General features: G+C 29.2%; 1 protein-coding gene across 5 annotated transcripts in view; it reads left to right on the top strand.

The window, feature by feature from the left end:
- Positions 1-1,276: 1,276 nt before the first annotated feature.
- Unc-76 (fasciculation and elongation protein Unc-76) overlaps positions 1,277-22,570 on the top strand; it is a 104,467-nt gene continuing 83,173 nt past the window's right edge. For 2 of the 5 annotated variants that reach the window (XM_073979137.1, XM_073979134.1), the window contains exons 1-2: positions 1,300-1,481; positions 1,684-2,625. In XM_073979137.1, coding sequence (XP_073835238.1) covers positions 2,129-2,625 — 497 coding nt within the window. In that variant the 5' untranslated portion in view covers positions 1,300-1,481; positions 1,684-2,128. Of the gene's footprint in view, positions 1,540-1,683; positions 2,626-22,570 lie in introns of all 5 variants that reach the window. The other 3 variants (XM_073979136.1, XM_073979133.1, XM_073979132.1) reach the window with 3 other exon arrangements.

The raw sequence follows: 22,570 nt of genomic DNA, 5'->3' as shown, positions 1-22,570 counted from the left end.
CAAATGGTCTCTTGTTGTCTCTTTTTATCGCTTGTGTTTGTCTATACAAGTGTAGACATGCCATATCTTTCTTACAGAATCATATGGTTTTTTGTTTTGATTTTTCATGTCGAATTCCTAGTTTTTTGACGTTTTAGATTCGATCAGCTGGGCTGAGGCATATATGATTCGGTAAGTAAGAGATAGCATGTCTACACTTGCATAGACAAACACAAGCGATAAAAAGAGACAACAAGAGATCATTTGGCGAAAATTTTGACAGTTTACATTACAAAAAAAGTTGCTTTGTTGTAGCAATTCGCCGATGCATCTACCTTTCTTATTGTACCATGGGTAGTTGCATGGTACAATTACTTAGGTAGATGCCTCAGCCCAGCTGATCGAATCTAAAACGTCAAAAAACTAAAAATTCGCCGTGAAAAATCAAAACAAAAACCCATGATACAATTAGGAAGGTAGATGCATCGGCGAATTGCTACAACAAAGCAACTTTTTGTAATGTAAACTGTCAAAATTTTCGCCGAATGGTCTCTTGTTCTCTCTTTTTATCGCTTGTGTTTGTCTTTAAAGTGATGACATGCTATCTCTTACTTACCCAATCATATGGTTATTTGTTTTGATTTTTCATGGCGAATTCCTAGTTTTTTGACGTTTTAGATTCGATCAGCTGGGCTGATGCATCTACCTTCCTAATTGTGCCATGCAAAAACCATATGATTCGGTAAGTAAGAGATAGCAAGTGTTCACTACACTGTACAAACACAAGCGATAAAAAGAGACAACAAGAAACCATTTGGCGAATATTTTGACAGTTTACATTACAAAAAAAGTTGCTTTGTTGTAGCAATTCGCCGATGTTTCTACCTAAGTAATTGTACCATGGGTAGTTGGCATGGCACAATTAGGAAGGTAGATGCATCAGCCCAGCTGATCGAATCTAAAACGTCAAAAAACTAGGAATTCGCCATGAAAAATCAAAACAAATAACCATATGATTGGGTAAGTAAGAGATAGCATGTCATCACTTTAAAGACAAACACAAGCGATAAAAAGAGACAACAAGAGACCATTCGGCGAAAATTTTGACAGTTTACATTACAAAAAGTTGCTTTGTTGTAGCAATTCGCCGATACATCTACCTTTCTTATTGTACCATGGGTAGTTGGTAATCGAGGGGAGAGAGAGAGAGTAAAAAATTGGATTCCGGGAGAGTGAGAGTAAAAGAATGGTGGTGAAAAAGAAAAGAATAATAAAAAGAAACAAAAAAACAAACAACGGAGCACAAACTCGATTTCTCTCATCAATTTAATTTTGAAATTCTGTGAAGTCGGTTCGTGTCGCGAAACGGCGGATAATTGAAAGATTGAAAGAAGCAGCAACAAAATAAAAAATAAATAATTAAAACATACATATTTAAAAAAACAAATAAAATACATAACAAAAGGCAATTCGTACGATTTATTGCTAATAAAGAAAAAACAGTGTGTGTCTGTGTGTAAAATTCGAAAAAAAATTGATTTGTTTGTTTTTGTAATCTCTGTAATAATACTCCCACAAAAATTATAAATCATAGGAAACAACAAAACAAATGCAAAGGAGATTAAACAAAAATACAAATTAGTATTTTATCAGTGAAATGTGAAGTGTTTTTCAAATTATTTATAAGTGATTTTTATATTATAGGTGAAATAACACAACAACAAAGAAATATTAAAAAAAACAAGTGCAAAAAAAGCAAAGCAAACAAAATATACACAAAAACACCCTCCAAAACAAAAGCAAAAAAAAAAAAACAGTGAAGAAGCAGCAGAGCAAATACAACAAAAAGGGGGTTGTTTTTGCTAAATAATTTGTGTGGTGTTTATTTGTTGGTTGGTGTGCATATTTTGTGTCAGTCCCATGAAGTAAAGTGTCCAATTGAGTCAGTGAGTGAATGGACAACAGTCAGCCAGTACGGAGGAGAATTTCAAAAGAAACATAGAACGGAATACCAGAAAAGAACTTCATCATCGCTTGCTGCTGCTAATTTTCGTATCCCAATCCCGTTGTTGACCCTGCCACTACTTTTAGCTTGAACAGCTTCCCAAACCTGAGCGTTTTGTTTATTTCCTTGTGAATACAGTGGGCCATGCGTGAACTTGGTTCGAAAATGGCCGAGCTGAAATTCGAAGCTCCTCTGGCAAAAATGGATGAAACCGATGATTGGGCCGGTTGTGATTTCATTTCCAATCAAAATACCATCAATGACTCATTAAATTTAAATCTGAAGGATCCCATGATGGCCCAGGAGAATAAAATCCGTTTGTTGGAGGAGGCAGTTAGGGATGCTCATGTCAGCAAAAATGGTGGCGGCTATACTTCTACTACTACGGCTGGTACCATAAGTCCCAATTGCAATACCATGCTAAGTAATGAAATGTCAACGGCATTGGATACTGCCATGGATTCGAAAAGTTTGGTCGATGCCACCGATAACTTTAGCGAGGCATTTGGTGGCAGCTTGGAAGATTTGGTCAATACATTTGATGAAAAAATTACCAAATGTTTTGGCAATTTCGAGGAAAATGTTGAGGCGCTGGCGCCAGTCCAAGTACGCAGTCAGGATGAAATCATGAACGAATGCCAGTAAGTACCTAAGAAACAAACAACATCATATATATTACATATTTAGATTTTACTACATACCTATAAGTTTGTATTTAATATTTCGGGCATTTACTTAATTGTTTTATAACACCTTGTTGTAGTCCAGGCCAGTTCTTTCGTTTTTGGATGGTGTTGTTGCTAGTTCAGTGTGTTCGGTCATCATTATCATCATCATCATTACCATTCTATTATTTAACGCACTTGACTTTATTTCCTTTATTCCTTAATTGTATACTCGTAACGTTCTCAAAAATGAGAGCCTTTAAGTTGGCGCAGGCGCTTCCATAAAGGAGTTCCACACTGTTTCCCTTTTATCATCTCCCTCCTGTTGCAGTGTATGACTGCTACAATGACGAGATAATCTAATGTACGTACATTTGTATGTGCTCAGAATTATTAAGGACCCCCCTCAGCCCGGCAAATGAGGTTGCCGTAATGAAAAACCCTGCCCTGTTTTCTTCTTTTCCGATGAGACAAACTAAATACCAATCAAATGTTTCCTAAATTGATTGATAATTATTGAATGATGATCCCGAAAGAATTTGTATAACTTGAATTAGACATGAATTTTAATTCAGCAGAGTTTTGGGACAAAAAAAAAAAACACATTTCTCTTGAGAAAAAAAGTGGTGGCAAAAATGCATTCCCTTGTGTAGTCATAGGTATTCAGCACGTTTGTTATAGTAACTAAGGCAGAAAATTTTAAATTCAACAACAATTTCCACTGCAATATGGGCTTTATGATTCAGCTTTAAAAAAACTTGATATGTTTTGATTTTCAAAAATTATTTTGGTGCATTTAAAGCTATTCAGACATAAAATATGTATTTAGCTAGCTGAATAGTGATATTTTAGTCAATAATATTCGGTTTCTATATAAAATTGCTGTATTCAGCAATGTTTTTAGGTATTCAGCGAGCTGAATACTGAGATATTCATCGAACTATAGTCTTTTTATATAAAATATGAATATTCAGCTAGGTTTTTCATGTATTCAGCTAGCTGAATAATGATATTTTCGTCCAAACTATTCTGTTTCTATGTAAAATACCAGTATTCATCAATGTTTTTAGGTATTCAGCTAGCTGAATATGGATATATTAATAAAAACTATTGTGTTCTATATAAAATCCAGTATTCAAAAAGTTTTATAGGTATTCAGCCAGCTTAATATTGTCATTTTGATCGAGACTATTTGTTTCTATAAGAAATTGTTGAATTCAGCTAGGTGTTTATGTATTCAGCTAGCTGAATAGTGATATCTACATCAAAACTATGTGTTTCTATATAAAATAGGAATATTCATCTAGGTTTATTACAATTCAGCTAAGTAAAAATTTTAAAAATCCGATGATCTGTCAATTCAGCAATGCATAAATTCTTATTCATCTCTAAAGAAGGTTTGGAACATGTTTCAACCACATAAAAAGATTTTTTTGGATGATTCAAGGTATTCAGCTGAATTTATAGTTATTCAGCTAGCTGAATAGTGATATTTTCATTGAAACTATTGTGTTTCTATATAAATTAGGGGTACTCAGCAAGTGTTTTAGGAATTCAGCTATCTGAATAATGATATTTTCGTCAAAACTATTCTGTTTCTATGTTAAATACCATTATTCATTAAAGTTTTTAGTTATTCAGCTAGCTGAATATTGACATTTTAATTATAATAATTGTGTTCTATGTAAAATCCAGTATTCAATTAGGTTTTTATGTATTCAGCTAGCTGAATACCGAATTTTCTTCAAAACTGTTGTGTTTCTATATAAAATACCAATATTCAGCAAAGTTTTTAAGTATTCAGCTTGCTGAATAGTGATATTTTCATCAAAACTATTGTGTTTCTATATAAAATAGATATATTCAGCTAGGTTTTTATGTCTTCAGCTAGGTTTATTACAATTCAGCTAGGTAAAAATATTAAAAATCACAAGACCTGTCAAATCAGCAAAGTATAATTTCCTATTCAGCTGTAAAGAAAATTTAGAAAATGTTTTAGCCACATAAAAAGATTTTCTTTGGGTGATTCAAGGTATTCAACTGAATTTATAGTTATTCAGCTAGCTGAATAGTGATATTTTCATTGAAACTATTGTGTTTCTATATAAATTACGGGTATTCAGCAAAGCTTTTAGGAATTCAGCTAGCTGAATAATGATATTTTCGTCAAAACTATTCTTGTAGAAACAAATAAGATTTTTATTGGATGACTCAAGGTCTTCATATATACTAATTCAGCTAGCTGAATAGTCACATTTATAACAAAATGTTGGCGATCCATTTAAATAAGAGTACTCAGCATGATTTGTTGTGTATTCAGCTAAATTTATAGCAATTCAGCTGTTTGAAAATTTATAGAATGAACAAAATTATAAATTTCCCAACCTATAGGACTTATTCAGCTATAAAGAGAACTTTGAAATTGTTTTAAACTCATAAAAAAATATTTTTTTGCATATTTCAAGATATTCAGCTGCATTTATAGATATTCAGCTAGCTGAATAGCGATATTTATAACAATCTGTTGGTGTACTATTTAAATAAAAGCATTCAGCATGATTTGTTACATATTCAGCTTAGTTTATAGCAATTCAGCAGGCTGAAAATGTATACAATCGACAAAATTATCAATTCAGCAAATTTTTTTAAATTATTTACCAAGACCACTTTTAATTTGACAACTTAAAAATGTCTATTAAGCTATAAAAAAGGTTAAAAAAAGTTTTGAAACTTATAAAAAGGATTTTGGTTGGATGTTTCAAGGTATTCTGCTGCATTTTTAGATATTTCGCCGGCTGAATAGCGATATTTGTACCAATCTATTGGCGTTCTATTTAAAAAAGTGCATTCAGCACGGTTTCTAACATATTCAGCTTATCAATTGCCGGCTGAAAATTTATATAAACAACGAAATTATCAATTCAGCAAAGGTTTTTTTGTGAATAAATTAGAAAATCAGCCAAAATAATCCTAATTCAGCTATCTAAAAACCTTATTCAGCTAAGAATACTGTTATTCAGTTACTTGCAAAATTAAATAAAGCTAATAATATATTACTCTTCTAATAAGAAAATGAATACAGCCAATAAAAATTCGATTCAGCTAACAAACCAATTGATGTGAAAACCAGGAAAGAGAAGATTCCTCTATAAAAATAGAGAAAGCTTCTTAGAAATGTAATTCAGATGAAATAATCACTATTCAGCTATTTAAAGATAGAATTCTGGTAGTGAAAATTAAATTCAGGCAATGAAAATCTTGTTTCGCCTTAGAATCAATCAATTCAGCTAAGATAAAACTTATTCAGCTAAGCAAGAAAGTAATTTAGTATAGAAAATATGAATTCAGCTTTATAATTCCGTTTAAAAACGTAATTCAGCCAAGAAAATGTGTACTTAGTTACTGGATTCGGCTATATAAACATAGTTCAGCAAACAAATACACATAGATTGAGTTAAGGAAGACTTTTCCGCTAAGCAAAACTATTCTTTTTATCAAAGAAAACACAAATTTGGCTGTAAAATCGTAATTCAGCTAAGAAAATCACCATTCAGCTATTCAAAAATAGAATTAAGGCAATGAAAACATAATTCAGCAAATGCAAATATTAGCACAATCTTGAAAGAATCAATTCAGCTAAGAAAAAATTTATTCAGCTAAACAAGAAAATCATTTAGCAAAGAAATTATGAATTCAGATTTATTAATCTTTCTGAAAACGCTATTCAGCTATGAAAATTTTTATTGAGCAATCACATTACAGAATTCAGCAAACGAAAACATCAATTCTCCAGATAATTCAGCTGAGCAAAAATGTACCGCTAACTAAGAAAATACAAATTCGGCTATAAAAACGTAATTCAGCTAAGAAAATCGCTATTCAGCTATTCAAAAATAGAACTAAGGCAATGAAAACATACTTCAGCAAGTGCAAATATTAATACACTCTAGACAGAATCAATTCAGCTAAGAAAAAACTTATTCAGCTAAGCAAGAAAATCATTTAGCAAAGAAATTATGAATTCAGCTATATTAATCTTTCTGAAAACTTTATTCAGCTATAAACATTTTTATTTAGCTTCTACATAAGTGAATTCAGCAAATGAAAACATGATTCTGCAGATAATTCAGCTGAGCAAAAATGTACAGCTAACTAAGAAAATACAAATTCGGCTATAAAACCGTAATTAAGCTAAGAAAATCGCTATTCAGCTAAGAAAAATCGCTATTCAGCTATTTAATAATATAATACAGGTAATGAAAACCTAATTCAGCATATCAAAATCTTAATACATTTAAGAAAAAATCAATTCAGCTAAGACAAAATTTATTCAGCTAAGTAAGCACATTATTTAAATAAGAAAATATGAATTCGTTTTTTTTAAATAAGCAAAAAAAAACTTTTTTCAGCTAAGAAATTCATTAATCACAATTCTTAAAAGATGATTCAGAAAATTAGAACATAATTCAGTTGATAAAAATAACAATTCAGCCATAAAAAAAAACCTATTCAGCTAAGCAGAAATATTCTTTTAGCAAATAAAACATAAATTCAGCTATATACACGTAATTCAGCTAAGTGAATCTTTATTCAGATACTTGAAAATATTCTTTTGCTAATGCATATTTATTTAGTCTAATAAAAACATTTTTTAATCAATTCAGCTAAGAGAAACTATAGACAGTTGATGATAAAATGAATTCAGCAAATATAAAAAAATTATATAAATTACAAATATTGATTTTTTGTGGAATTGCACTTATTCAGCTGACAAAAATATACTTCAGCTAAGGTTCAAAATTTTAGAAAACACTTTTTTCGCTTAATACTGCCTATTTTCAAAGATTTCTGTCGATTTGTCAATAATAAATTCAATTCAACGACGGGAAAATCGTTGTTATAAAGAAGCAAGTATTGAAACATTAAACAAAATGAAATTTTGTATATTCAGCTGGTTAAAATATAATTCAGCAAAGATTTATTGCATGGAAAACATTAATTTTCCATTAATCTGTATTTTTATAAAGAGATTTTGTTTATTCAGCTAAGAAGTATACAATTCAGCAAAGGAAAATACAAAAAAAATGTTATAGTGAGTTCTTGTATATTCACAACAAGTTCAAATCGTGTCTTACCCCTTGATTTTTTGTATCCAGTTAAGTAATCATCAATTCAGCAATGTGTAGAGTGTGTATAGTGTATTCAGCGGACAAATGTTCAATTCAGCTAAGAGAAAAAAATCAAGAAAGAGCTATTTTTTACTTTTTTCTTACATTTCATCAATTATTAAATTATATAGTTATACATTATACAATTCAGCTAGGGAAAACTGTCAGTTATTAATAAATATTTCAAAATTCGAGCATACAATTATATGTATCATCAATTATGATGAAATATGGAATTCAGCAAATTTGAAAATGTCAACTAATTTACAAATTTTGATTTTTCAGTAGAATTGCCCATATTCAGCTGGCAAAAATGTAATTCAGCTAAGTTTTAAAATGCCAATTGCGATTTTTGAAGAGATTTCTGTCGATCTGCAACACTAAATGCAATTCAGCTAAGGGAAAAAATGGAAAAATAACGAAGCAGGTATTGCTATGTTAGTTGAAATTAAATTTTGTATATTCAGCTGGTAAAAATAGAATTCAGCAAAGATTTAATGCATGAAAAAATATAAACCAGCTTTTTTTTAAAGGACATTTTGGCTATTCAGCTAAGAAATGTGCAATTCAGCAAAGGAAATTATAAAAATATAATAATAAAAAATCGACATAATGGAATTCAGTTAAAAAAAAAATTAAAAAATAATTAATCAAGTATTGAAATACTAAATAAAATGAGATTTGTGCGTATTCAGCTGGTTCACGTATAATTCAGCAAAGATTTAATGCATGAAAAATATAAATTGTTCCATAAATCAGTATTTTTAAAGACATTTTGTTTATTCAGCTAAGAACTTTGCAATTCAGCAAAGGAAAAATGCTTAATAAGGGAAAATTTGTGCATACAGTTGGTGAAAATATAATTCAGCAAAATTATTAATGTCTTAAAAACATAAACTTGCACAAATCAACATTTCTATGAATATATTTTGTTTATTCAGCTAAGAAATAAGCAATTCAGCAAAGGAAAATCCAGACGAAAGAGTTCTTATTTAATTTTTCTCACATTTTCTCAAATGCATAATGGAATTCAGCCAAAAAAAGTGTAAAAATAATGAAGCTAGTATTGAAATTCTTAATAAAATGAAATTTGTGCGTATTCAGCTGATTAACATATAATTCAGCAAAGATTTAATGCAAGAAAACTATAAATTTTCCATAAATCTGCATTTTTATAAAGATAATTCGTTTATTCAGCTAAGAACTAAGGAATTCAGCAAAGGAAAAATGCTTAATAAGGGAAAATTTTTGCATACAGTTGGTGAAAATATAATTCAGTAAAATTATTAATGCATTAAAAACATAAACCTTGCATAAATCAACATTTTTAAAAATACATTTTGGTTATTCAGCTAAGAAATATGCATTTTAGCAAAGGAAAATCCAGACGAAAGAGTTCTTATTTAATTTTTCTCACATATTCTCAAATGCATAATGGAATTCAGCCAAAAAAAGTGTAAAAATAATGAAGCTAGTATTGAAATTCTTAATAAAATGCGTATTCAGCTGATTAACATATAATTCAGCAAAGATTTAATACAAGAAAACTATAAATTTTCCATAAATCTGCATTTTTATAAAGATAATTCGTTTATTCAGCTAAGAACTAAGGAATTCAGCAAAGGAAAAATGCTTAATAAGGGAAAATTTTTGCATACAGTTGGTGAAAATATAATTCAGTAAAATTATTAATGTCTAAAAAGCATAAACATTGCACAAATCAACATTTTTAAAAATACATTTTGGTTATTCAGCTAAGAAATATGCTATTCAGCAAAGGGAAATTCTAAAGAAAGTTTTTTAATTTATTTTTTCTCACATTTTCTCAAATGCTAAATTATATTCAGCTATAATTTATACAATTCAGCTGGGGATAAATGCCCAAAATGGTATTTTCCAATCTTTTTATAGGGTAATTGCCAATAATTTTTAATTTTTTTCCAAAATTTCCATATAAAACTTCAATTCAGCAAGCATTTAAATATGCCTAGATACCATATATGGCATGTTACATGTGAAACCTTTTGCGGACATCCTGCTTATGCTATGGGAACTTCATATTCAGCTTTAAATTGTTGCCCAAAAAACAATGTACATTTCTTACTTCATATAAACGATGATGTCAGTAAGGCAAGTGGAATTAACATTTCGAAAGGGAAGAAGAGTCAAGTAGTATCTTTTCAATTTAACAAGAGAGTATGGGGTATTTAAATTGTAACCTACAGTAATGACAGTATTTCTCCTAATTGTCATAAAGTTCAGTTCATGCTATTGTTCAGCAACATAAAGGGCTTCTCGTCTGATGAATAACTGTCAAGAACATAAGTAGGAAGTTGAATAAGCCCGCATATATGTAAGTAAGAAAGAAGAACACGACAGACAAACTATCATTTAATAAAAGCCAATTACTTCTTCCACCTCCCTCCCGTCAATTTTATTGTAGGACAGCAGTTAGGAACCGTGGAAATAAAAATTCTAGAAGAGATAATGGTCACCATCATCTGCATGCCGCACACAGTTGCGATGATGACCACGATGTCACACAAAATAATAATCATAATTTAAATAGTTAAACAATTTATTTATTGCAAAATAGTCTGAAGAGCAAGAGGCAGGCTGGTGAGGTCCGACTATCGCTGTGTGACAAACCAGTCAGTCACTCACTCAGTCAGCATTTCTAAAGAAAATGAGGAAACTGAAAAAAGAATAAATATTGTAATCAGCAACAAAAAATTGAAATATAAAAATTGTAAACAAGCGAGAACAACAATAATACAGAGGGGAAAATATACATATGTAATGATGTCATACAAATTATTTACAGATTAAACATACATACATACCTACTTGTGAAGTGGTGTAGGGGTTACAATATGGGTGAAGGAGATAATGAAATGTTTTAAATTTGAATTAAAGACAAGGACACTTTGCAATCCAGGGGTCAAGCTATCAAGTAATTAGCATTCTACAACTTGTGAATCATGGGCGGCAAGTTTCTCCTCTATGTCTAACAAAGTTCTGTTTTTTGTTATGCGAGAAACAATAAAAATCCCAATTTTGAGATACAATTATAGAAAAAAATTCAATGCAGTCAAGACAATATTAATTCAGCTAAGGAAATATACGTTCTGCCAAGATAGTATCATTTCAGCTAACCAAGTCCTTATTTTTATTCTAATTCAGCTACTGAAAATTATATTCAGCTAAGGAAATATAAATTCAGCAAAGAAAATATGATTCCAGCTGACCAACACCAAATTTTCATTAAAATTCAGCTAAGAAAATCAGCTAATCAGCAAAAAATCTTAATTCAGCTGACTAAAAACCTTATTCAGCTAAAAAAATGTTTATTCAGCCACATACAAATAAATTAGAGAAATAAAAATAGAACTAAGGTTCTAAAAAATAGAATTCAGCAACTGAAAGTTTTAATACACTTAGAAAAATAAAATTCAGCTAATTAAAAACATATTCAGCTAAGCAAGAAAATCATTTAGCAAAGAAATTACGAATTCAGCTCTATTAATCTTTGTAAAAACGTTATTCAGCTATGCAAAATTTTATTTAGCTACTGCATAATTGAATTCAGCAAATGGAAACAAAGTTCATCAGATAAAAATTGCAATTCAGCTACGAGTAAACTTATTCAGCAAAGCAAAAAATGTATTTTAGCAAAGAAAACACAAATTCAGCTATAAAAACGTAATTCAGCTAAGACATTCCTTATTCAGCAAAGAAAATATGATTTCAGCTGACCAACACCTAATTTTCATCTTAATTCAGCTAAGAAAATAATCTAATCAGCAAAAAATCTTAATTTAGCTGCTTAAAAACCTTATTCAGCTAAGAAATTTATTATTCAGCAACTTACAAATTAAACTAGTCTTATAAAAATATTACTCTTCTAATAAAACAAAATAAATATAGCCAATAAAAAATCTATTCAGCAAAGGAAATCAGTTGATAAATACAAGGAAAGAGAACATTCCCCTTTAAAATTTAGCAAGCTTCTTAAAAATGTAATTCAGCTAAGAAAATCACTATTCAGCTATTTAAAAAATCGTGTTCAAATAAATGAAAATTAAACAGTTTAGAAAAAATCAATTCAGCTAAGAGAAAACTTATTCAGCTAAGCCAAAAAATCATTTATTAAAGAAAATTTGAATTCAGCTACGAAAAAATCTTATTCAGCTAAGCAAAAACATTATATTTATCAAAGAAAACACACATTTAGCTATAAATACGTAAATCTGCTATGAAAATCACTATTCAGCTATTTAAATATAGAACTAAGGCAATGAAAACATAATTCAGCAACTGAAAGTCTTAATACACTTTAGAAAAAATCAATTCAGCTAAGAGAAAACTTATTCAGCTAAGCCAGAAAATCATTTATGTAAGAAAATAGGAATTCAGCTTTAATAATCTGCCTAAAAAGGTTGTTTTAATAAATAAAAACCTCATTCAGCAGTTAGAAATATTAATTCAGCTAAAAGAAAAAATATTTAGCTAACCAAAAATATTATTTAGCAATGAAAACACAAATTCAGCTAATGAAAACCACTATTTAGCTACGTACAAATAGAACTAATGTAATGGAAACATATTTCAGCAACTGAAAATCTTAATAAACCTTAAAAAAACCAATTCAGCCAAGAAAAAACTTATTCAGCTAAGCAAGAACGTAATTTAGCAAAGAAAATGTGAATTCAGCTCTATTGATCCGCCCTAAAAACGTAATTCAGCTAAGAAATTCATTATTCACCAACTTCAAAAGAGAATTTAGAAAACAGAAACATCATTCTGCATGTAAAAATATAAATTCAGCTACAAAAAAATAAACTTATTCAGCTAATCAAAAATATTATTTTTTCAAAGAAAACACAAATTCAGCTATAAATACGTTAAACACCTATGAAATTCATTATTCAGCTATTTAAAAGTAGAACTAAGGTTCTGAAAACAGAATTCAGCAACTGAAAGTTTTAATACACTTGGGAAAATTCAATTCAGCTAATAAAAAACGTATTCAGCTAAGCAAGAAAATCATTTAGCAAAGAAATTATGAATTCAGCAATAATAAATATTTGTAAAAACGTTATTCAACTATGCAAAATTTTATTTAGCTACTACATTATTGAATTCAGCAAATGAAAACATAATTCAGCAGATAAAAATTGCAATTCAGCTACGAGAAAACTTATTCAGCTAAGCAAAAAATGTCTTTTAGCAAAGAAAACACAAATTCAGCTATAAAAACCTAATTCAGCTAAGACATTCCTTATTCAGCTACTTGAAAATCTTCTTAAACTAGCAAAAATTGATTTAGTCTAATAAAAATGTTATTTCTGTTATAACACAAACTAAAATAATTTAGAAAAAATCATTTCAGCTATGAACAGCTTTATTCAGCTGATGATAAAATGAATATACAAAATAAAGTAAATTACAAATATTGATTTTTCACTAGAATTACTCAAATTCAGCTGGCAAAAATGTAATTCAGCTAAGGTTTAACATGTCAGAAAACACAATTGCACTTAATAATCCCTATTTGCAAAGAGATTTCGATTGAACGGCAACAAAAAATGCAATTCAGCAAAGGAAAAAATCATAAAAATAATGAAGCAGGTATTGAGATATTAAATGAAATAACATTTGGTATATGCAGCTGCTAAAAATATAATTCAGCAAAGATTTAGTAAACGAAAAACATAAATCCTACATAGATCAGCATTTTTAAAAATACATTTTAGCTATTCAGCTAAGAAAAATGCAATTCAGCAAAGGAAATATTAAAAAATTGACACAAAGACAATTTAGCTTAAGAAAAAATCGTAAAAATTCAGCAAAGAAAAATACCAAAAATTATTAAAAGAATTGGCTTAATGGAATTCAGCTAAGGAAAAAATTGTAAAAATAATAAAGCAATATTTATATTCAGCAGGTCAAAAACCATAATTCACCAAAAAAATGCATGAAAAATATAAATCTTTCACAAATCAGCATTTTTAGCAACACATTTTGCTATTCAGCTAAGAAATCTGTAATTCAGCAAAAGAAAAATTGACATAATGGAATTCAGCTAAGAGGAAAAGTTGTAAAAATAATCAAACAAGAAGTAAAACTTTAAATGATATGAAGTTTCCGTATATTCAGCAGGTTAAAATATAATTCAGCAAAGATTTTATGATTAAAAAACACAAATCTTCCATAAATAAACTTTCTAAGTAAACAATTTGGCCATTCAGCTAAGAAATATGCAATTCAGCAAAGTAAAATATTAAAAAAGTTTCATAATTCAATTCAGCTGAGGAAAAAAACCCGTAAAAATAATGAAGCAAGCATTAATATGTTAAATGAAATAAACTTTTTGTATATTCAGCTGGTTAAAACATAATTCAGCAAAGATTTTATGCATGGAAAACATATAACTATCATAATACACTATTTTTATAAAGGTATTACGGTTATTCAGCAAAGAAAAATGCAATTCAGCAAAGGAAAACTGCAAAAAAACATACAAAAGAATGTTTTTTTTTTATTTTATTTAATTTTACCAAAGGAAATTGTTGTTTATATTACATTATGTGGAATATTTGAAGAATTTTACTCTAATTTTTGTATTCAGCTGTGGCAATATTCAGCTTGTTAAAACATAATTCAACAAAGACTTTATGCATGGAAAACATATAACTTCCATAATACATTATTTTTATAAACGTATTTTGATTACTCAGCAAAGAAAAAATGCAATTCAGCAAAGGAAAACTGCAAAAAAAAACTTCAAGAGAATATGTGTTTTTTTTTATTTTAATTAATTTTACCAAAGGAAATTGTTGTTTATATTACATTAAGTGGCATATTTGAAGAAATTTACTCTAATTTTTGTATTCAGCTGTGGCAATATTAATTCAGCAACTTCTAAAATATCGGTAATAGTACAAACATGGTTTTTATTGTGAAATTAAATACATTCAGCTGGGAAAAATTTAATTCAGCTAAGGTTTAATTTATTAAAATTGCTCTTTTTTACCTTATTCAGCAAAGAAAAATGCAATTCAGCAAAGGAAAGCTGCAAAAAACTTTCAAAAGAATCTTTTTTTTTTATTTTAATTAATTTTACGAAATAAAATTTTTGTTTATATTACATTAAGTGGAATATTTGAAGAAATTTACTTTAATTTTTGTATTCAGCTGTGGCAATATTAATTCAGCAAGTTTTAAAATATCGCTAATAGTACAAAAATGGTTTTTATTGTGAAATTAAATATATTCAGCTGGGAAAAATTTAATTCAGCTAAGGTTTAATTTATTAAAATTGCTCTTTTATACCTTTAGATAAATATTTGCTATTTTCAAAGGATTTATACATATTCAGCTGTTATAACAGTAATTCAATTACGTTCTGTTGTTATTGAAATTAGAGTTTTTTTACCGTTAAATGGCTTTGTGACAAAATTTAATTATCAATTACTCTTAAGTTCGTATTCAGCCGTGGGAAAATTTATTCAGCGAGTTTAAAAACATGGGTAAAAGTACAGCAATTGATTTTTGAATAAAATTGATTATATTCAGCAGGGAAAATGTTATTCAGCAAACATTTAAATAATAAAAATTGCGCAAATTTTTTTCTTGATATAGTTTTTCACTATTCTCACAGGAATAAAGCACATTTAGCTGACAATAACCCAATTCAGCTAAGGTTTAGTTTTAGAAGAAATGGATTCTTCTTCGCAGGTCTCATTTGTTACTACTTTTTCTAATAGTTTCTTGAACCTAACCTGCCAAAATTAATTTAGCAAAGGTAAAAATGTAAGAAGAGATACTAAAATTGATTTTATAATGAAATTAACGATATTCAGCTGTGTAAAATTTAATTCAGCAAACATTTAAATAATAAAAATTGCGCAAATTTTTTCTTGTTATATGTTTTCACTATTCTCACAGGAATAAAGCACATTTAGCTGACAATAACCCAATTCAGCTAAGGTTTAGTTTTAGAAAAAATTGATTCTTTTTCGCAGGTCCCATTTGTTGCTACTTTTTCTAATAGTTTCTTGAACCAAACCTGCCAAAATTAATTTAGCAAAGGTAAAAGTGTAAGAAGAGATATGAAAATTGATTTTATAACGAAATTAACGATATTCAGCTGTGAAAAATTTAATTCAGCAAACATTGAAATAATAAAAATTGCGTAATTTTTTTCTTGTTATATGTTTTCACTATTCTCACAGGAATAAAGCGCATTTAGCTGACAATAACCCAATTCAGCTAAGGTTTAGTTTTAGAAAAAATTGATTCTTTTTCGCAGGTCCCATTTGTTGCTACTTTTTCTAATAGTTTCTTGAACCAAACCTGCCAAAATTAATTTAGCAAAGGTAAAAGTGTAAGAAGAGATATGAAAATTGATTTTATAACGAAAATAACGATATTCAGCTGTGAAAAATTTAATTCAGCAAACATTTAAATAATAAAAATTGCGCAAATTTTTTCTTGTTATATGTTTTCACTATTCTCACAGGAATAAAGCACATTTAGCTGACAATAACCCAATTCAGCTAAGGTTTAGTTTTAGAAAAATTAGATTCTTCATTTTAGGTCCCATTTGTTGCTACTTTTTCTAATAGTTTCTTGAACCGAACCTGCCAAAATTAATTTAGCAAAGGTAGAAATGTAAGAAGAGATACTAAAATTGATTTTATAATGAAATTAACGATATTCAGCTGTGAAAAATTTAATTCAGCAAACATTTAAATAATAAAAATTGCGCAAATTTTTTCTTGTTATATTTTTTTCACTATTTTCACAGGAATAAAGCACATTTAGCTGACAATAACCCAATTCAGCTAAGGTTTAGTTTTAGAAAAAATTGATTCTTTTTCGCAGGTCCCATTTGTTGCTACTTTTTCTAATAGTTTTAATAGTAGAACCGAACCTGCCAAAATTAATTTAGCAAAGGTAAAAATGTAAGAAGAGATACTAAAATTTATTTTATAACGAAATTAACGATATTCAGCTGTGAAAAATTTAATTCAGCAAACATTTAAATAATAAAAATTGCGCAAATTTCTTCTTGTTATATTTTTTTCACTATTTTCACAGGAATAAAGCATATTTAGCTGACAAAACTCCAATTCAGCTAAGGTTTAGTTATAGAAAAATTAGATTCTTTATTTTAGGTCCAATTTTTTGCTATTTTTCTAAGAGTTTCTTGAACCAAACCTGCCAAAATTAATTTAGCAAAGGTAAAAATGTAAGAAGAGATACTAAAATTGATTTTATAACAAAATTAACGATATTCAGCTGTGAAAAATTTAATTCAGCAAACATTGAAATAATAAAAAATTGCGCAAATTTTTTCTTGTTATAATTTTTTCACTATTTTCACAGGAATAAAGCGCATTTAGCTGACAAAAATCCTATTCAGCTAAGGTTTAGTTTTAGAAAAATTAAATTCTTCTTCGTAGGTCCCATTTTTTGCTATTTTTCTAATAGTTTTTTGATCCGAACCTGCCAAATTTAATTTAGGAAGGGTACAAATGTAAGAAGAGATATTAAAATTGAAATTAACGATATTCAGCTGTGAAAAATTTAATTCAGCTAAGGTTTTATGTATACAAATTGATTAATATTTCTCTTCGGACACATATTTGCGGTTTTCAAGGCAATTGAACAAATTCAGCTTACAAAAATTGTAATTCAGTTAAGATTCGGTAGATGAAAAATTTTATTTTTTATTGGTGACATAATTTAATAAAAAGTAGATTCAGTTTTCCTATTCAGCTGTGGCAACACTAATTCAGCAGGTATAGAAATTTCATAAAAAACACACAATTTAATTTTTTAATAAAATTAAATATATTCAGCTGTGAAAAATGTAATTCAGCAAACATTTAAATAAGAAAAATAGCCCAAAATTGTTCTTGTTATATTTTTTCTCTATTCTCACAGGAATAAAGCATATTCAGCTGACAAAAACCCAATTCAGCTAAGGTTTAGTTTTAAAAAAATAGATTCTTCATTTTAGGTCCCATTTTTTGCTATTTTTCTAATAGGTTTTTGAACCCAACCTGCCAAAATTAATTTAGCAAAGGTAAAAATGTAAGAAGAGATACTAAAATTGATTTTATAACGAAATTAACGATATTCAGCTGTGAAAAATTTAATTCAGCTAAGGTTTTATGTATACAAATGATTAATATTTCTCTTCGGACACATATTTGCTGTTTTCAAAGCAATTGAACAAATTCAGCTTACAAAAATTGTAATTCAGCTTAGATTCAGTAGATGAAAAATTATATATTTATTGGTGACACAATTTAATGATAAATAGCTTAAACTTTCTTATTCAGCTGTGGTAACATTAATTCAGCAGTTATAGAAATTTCATAAAAAAGCACATAATTTTATTTTTTAATAAAAATGAATATATTCAGCTGTGAGAAATGTAATTCAGCAAACATTTAAATTATAAGAACTACGAAAAATTTTTCTTGTTATATTTTTTTACTATTCTCACAGGAATAAAGCATAGTTAGCTGAAAAAATCCAATTCAGCTAAGGTTTAGTTTTAGTTTTAGAAAAATTAGATTCTTCATCGTAGGTCCCATTTTTAGCTATTTTTCTAATAATTTATTGAACCGAACCCGCCAAAATTAATTTAGCAAAGGTAATAATGAAAGAAGGGATACTAAAATTGATTTTATAACAAAATTTAATTATCAATTACACTTAAGTTCGTATTCAGCCGTGGGAAAATTAATTCAGCGGGTTTAAAATCATAAGTAAAAGTACAGAAATAGTTTTTTTTTAATAAAATTGATTATATTCAGCTGGGAAAATGTAATTCAGCAAACATTTAAATAAGAAAAATAGAACAACATTTTTGTTGTTATATTTTTTCACTATTTTCACAGGAATAAAGCATATTTAGCTGACAAAACTCCAATTCAGCTGAGGTTTAGTTATAGAAAAATTAGACTCTACATAGTAGGTTCATTTTTTCCTATTTTTCTAATGGTTCTTTGATAAATTTTTACTCCCGAACCTGCCAAAATGTAAGAAGAGATACTAAAATTGATTTTATAACGAAATTAACGATATTCAGCTGTGAAAAATGTAATTCAGCTAGGGTTCTATGTATTCAAATTGCTAATTTTTCTCTTCGGAAAGATATTTGCTGTTTTCAAAGAAATTGAACAAATTTAGCTTACAAAAATTGTAATTCAGCTATGATTCTGTAGATAAAAAATTATATTTTTTATCGGTGACACAATTTAATAAAAAGTAGCTTCAGTTTTCCTATTCAGCTGTGGCAACACTAATTCAGCAGGTATAGAAATTTCATAAAAAAGCACACTATTTTATTTTTTAATAAAATTGAATATATTCAGCTGTGAAAAATGTGATTCAGCTAAGGTTTGAGGCATAAAAATGCTCACATTTTCACTCTTGATAAATTTGTTCGATTTTAAAAACATATTCTGCTGGCAGAAACGTAATTCAGATAAACGACTTTTTGCGCTATTATCCTACACACATTAGCTCTGTTTCAGAATCTGCAACAAGCTATTTCTTTTTACTACGATAATATTTTTTCCTTTATGTTATCGAAGAAAATAGTAAAAAATTTTAGATTCTTGCAGTACTGGAACAGACCATTTATGATAACTTTTTTATTTTCTAAATCCTATGGTCAGCCTAAGTATTTGAAATTTTTTTTTCGATGTTTCTTCTACGCATTTTGTTATGATAACTTCCCCCGTCCCCCAACCTGTGGTGACAAAATTTAATTATAAATAACACATCTTGTACGTGTCTTGTAGTTATTTTCTTACCCTTCACATCGCCCTTAGAACAACTCAAAAGATGCTGCTAAAATATTTATGTTTTTAATTTTATTATATTGTAGTTTTTCCTTTCTTCTCCTCTCCCCCCCATTTCAATTGGGATTACACACAAAAGTTTTATGTAATTCTAGAAATATTGATCAAGCTCACATAATAGTAATAATGCTTGTAGTAATTACCAATACATACAACAAAAGAAAAACCCCGACTGACATAAGCGCCAAAGTACAGAGTACAGTAGCCCCCAACAAACCCTTAAGTTTAGTAAAAATATTCAACTGGTAGCCATGGCAACATGGCATGGTTTTGTTTGGCTTAGGGGAGCTCTCTCTCTCGGTATCTATGGTAGTCCTTTATGACGCCCATAAATAACACTTTACTACTGCTGTTGTTTTGTGTCGTCATTCCCCCCACAAGTTTTGTTTTGGATTTTTCATCAATAAACGAAAATGAACCAAAAAAGAAACCGGTAGTAGGATTGATTTTAGAAAAAAAATATTTGAGGCAAACCATCAAAGCTGCATTTCAATAGACATAAAATCCACCATGCACCACACATACCATCCCCCCCACTAGAAGCTTGGGGTGTTTTTTAGCCAAGTGATGAGTTTTGAAAAGGCTTTTCCAATTCAAAACGACCACCCCCCTTCCAATGCCTTTGCATAGCTTACAATGTGTCTTTTTTGTTAGCGGTCTGATGCCGGTAGCTTTGAACTAAACTTAAATTGGGGGTGGTGGGTGTTGTTGCAAGGGGCTTTTTCTTTGTTGTTGCTGTTATTGCATGGAAAAACAAAAACCCATTAAACAATTCCAATATAACTTTGGCCTATATTAAGGGTTGTTCTGATTTTTTTAGAGCGGCAAACTATTGAAAAAGATTCAATAACTACAACAACAAACTAGAACAGACTTTTCAAGAAGTGTGTTAAGAATAGTTTAGCTGAAAATATAAACAATTTTTGTGGGATTTTCTTCAAGGGTCTGAAGCCGAAGACACTTTGGTCTTTGGAAAGCTTTTAACGAGTTCTATCCAGTTACCATTAAGCAGTTTTGCAGTTATTCTTAATTAAAATGATATTTTTACCTGTCCAACTCCCCACAAGTTACCAAAGCAAATATTCACTACAATTATCTGTGAAAATCGCGTGCTAATGTAAAATACATGGCATGTATTTTATTTACAAGCATAACATTTTTATATAATTTTTTTATTTCACTTCATTATTTTTTTTTTTCAAATAATTAAATACATCAACACACACTACAATGTTTCGTCGTTAGAGGTTCGTGTAAAGATTTCGTGAAGAAAATCCACAAAATTATAAATATAATCATGCAAATAATTTTTATTATCGATTTTTTTCGTCTTCTTTTTCTATGAGAAATATTTTATCAGCTTTATGAGAAATGTTGAAAGAAAAATATACGAAAAATATTTTTGAATTTTTAATTCGAGGTGTTAAAGATTGCTTTTTTCTCTATACGAGCGATAATGTTTGTGTGTTGTATGACACAAAACAAATCAGTTTTTTTTGTTGCCACATAGTCATCATTTCATTGTCGTCATCACCACGAGTGCGATCATCGTCATCGATAACATGTGTTCTGTTCTGTGTTGTGCAAAAAAAAAAAAATAATCTTTGGAATCCAATATCGAACAATGATTTATTTATGGCACCACCCAAAATCAGCGTTTTATAATCGCCAAAAAGCACACGATTTTTCAATACAAATTCCTAATTGGAAAATTAACTCAGTCGTTGCCAAAAATCTCTAAATTTGGAACGAAAAATTTTGATTGATTTTTAAAATAATTTTCTTATGACGAAATCTTCCATAGATAGAAAAAAATTGTGAGATTGTGCCTGTATTTAGAAGACTTTGCAACATATATTCTTCTTCTATTGACCATAGTATACCTTGAAATGTTTTCTACTAAAGGCCTTCTATTTGGATTATTTTGGGGATAATTTTTGTATAGACACTACAAGCCCTTTAAATGTATTATATTGACGATTACCGCCCTTAAGGGGCCGACATTAAAATGCCATAATAATATATAACTGTTCCACAAACATCCCTGAAGGGATAAGGGAGGCTTCTCTCATATCAGTGAGTGCTCCCCTATTCATATTAGCTCAATGATATGGGACCTACTGTTTATCGCCGTGTCCGAACGCCGTGTCTTAAGACTCCACTTTGTAGAGAAGTTTTACATGGCTGAAATACTCAGGAAATGTCGCCAACATCACTGAGGACAAAATCCCTTAAAATGACTTATACAAACAACAGCCGACCTTGAGGGGTCTTTTGCCGACATTAAAATCCATTCTACTGAGGATAAAAGCCTCTAAAAATCTTCTCCCGACACCAGAAGCCCCTGTATTGGCGAAAGCAGTCATTTTAATACTTTCTATTGAAGAAAGGGGTTCCTAAAAAGCCCTTCAGTTGATTTAGAAACCTTTAAAAGAATTTCTATTGAAGATAAGTTTTATATGGAAGGTAGAATACCTTCAAAGGTTTTTAATAGACATCAGAAGTCATTCAAATAACTTATATTGACGACCAAACATTTTCAAAGATATCCTATTGCCGGTAGAATCTCTTTAAAGATCTTCTATTGACCATAGAAACCCTTTAAAATGCTTCTGTCGACTATAAATCCGATATTAACCATAACATCTCGTCAAAGGCCTTCTATTGCCGGCAGAACCACCCTTAATGGACTTCTAATGTCGATAGAAACTTTTTAATGGCCTTCTTTTGCCGATAGAATCACACCAAAGGCCTTATATTGACTATAAAATCCCGTTCAGGGACTTCTATTGACGAACGAAGCTTCCAAAGCCATTATATTGTGCGACAGAAGCATTTTAAAGGGATTCCATTGCCTTCTATTAC

The sequence above is a fragment of the Musca autumnalis genome, unplaced genomic scaffold (genome assembly GCF_047663935.1).
Source record: "Musca autumnalis isolate F117 unplaced genomic scaffold, ASM4766393v1 scaffold_3, whole genome shotgun sequence".
Classification (NCBI taxonomy): Eukaryota; Metazoa; Arthropoda; class Insecta; order Diptera; family Muscidae; genus Musca; species Musca autumnalis.
This window is presented reverse-complemented; position numbering and strand designations above follow the sequence as displayed.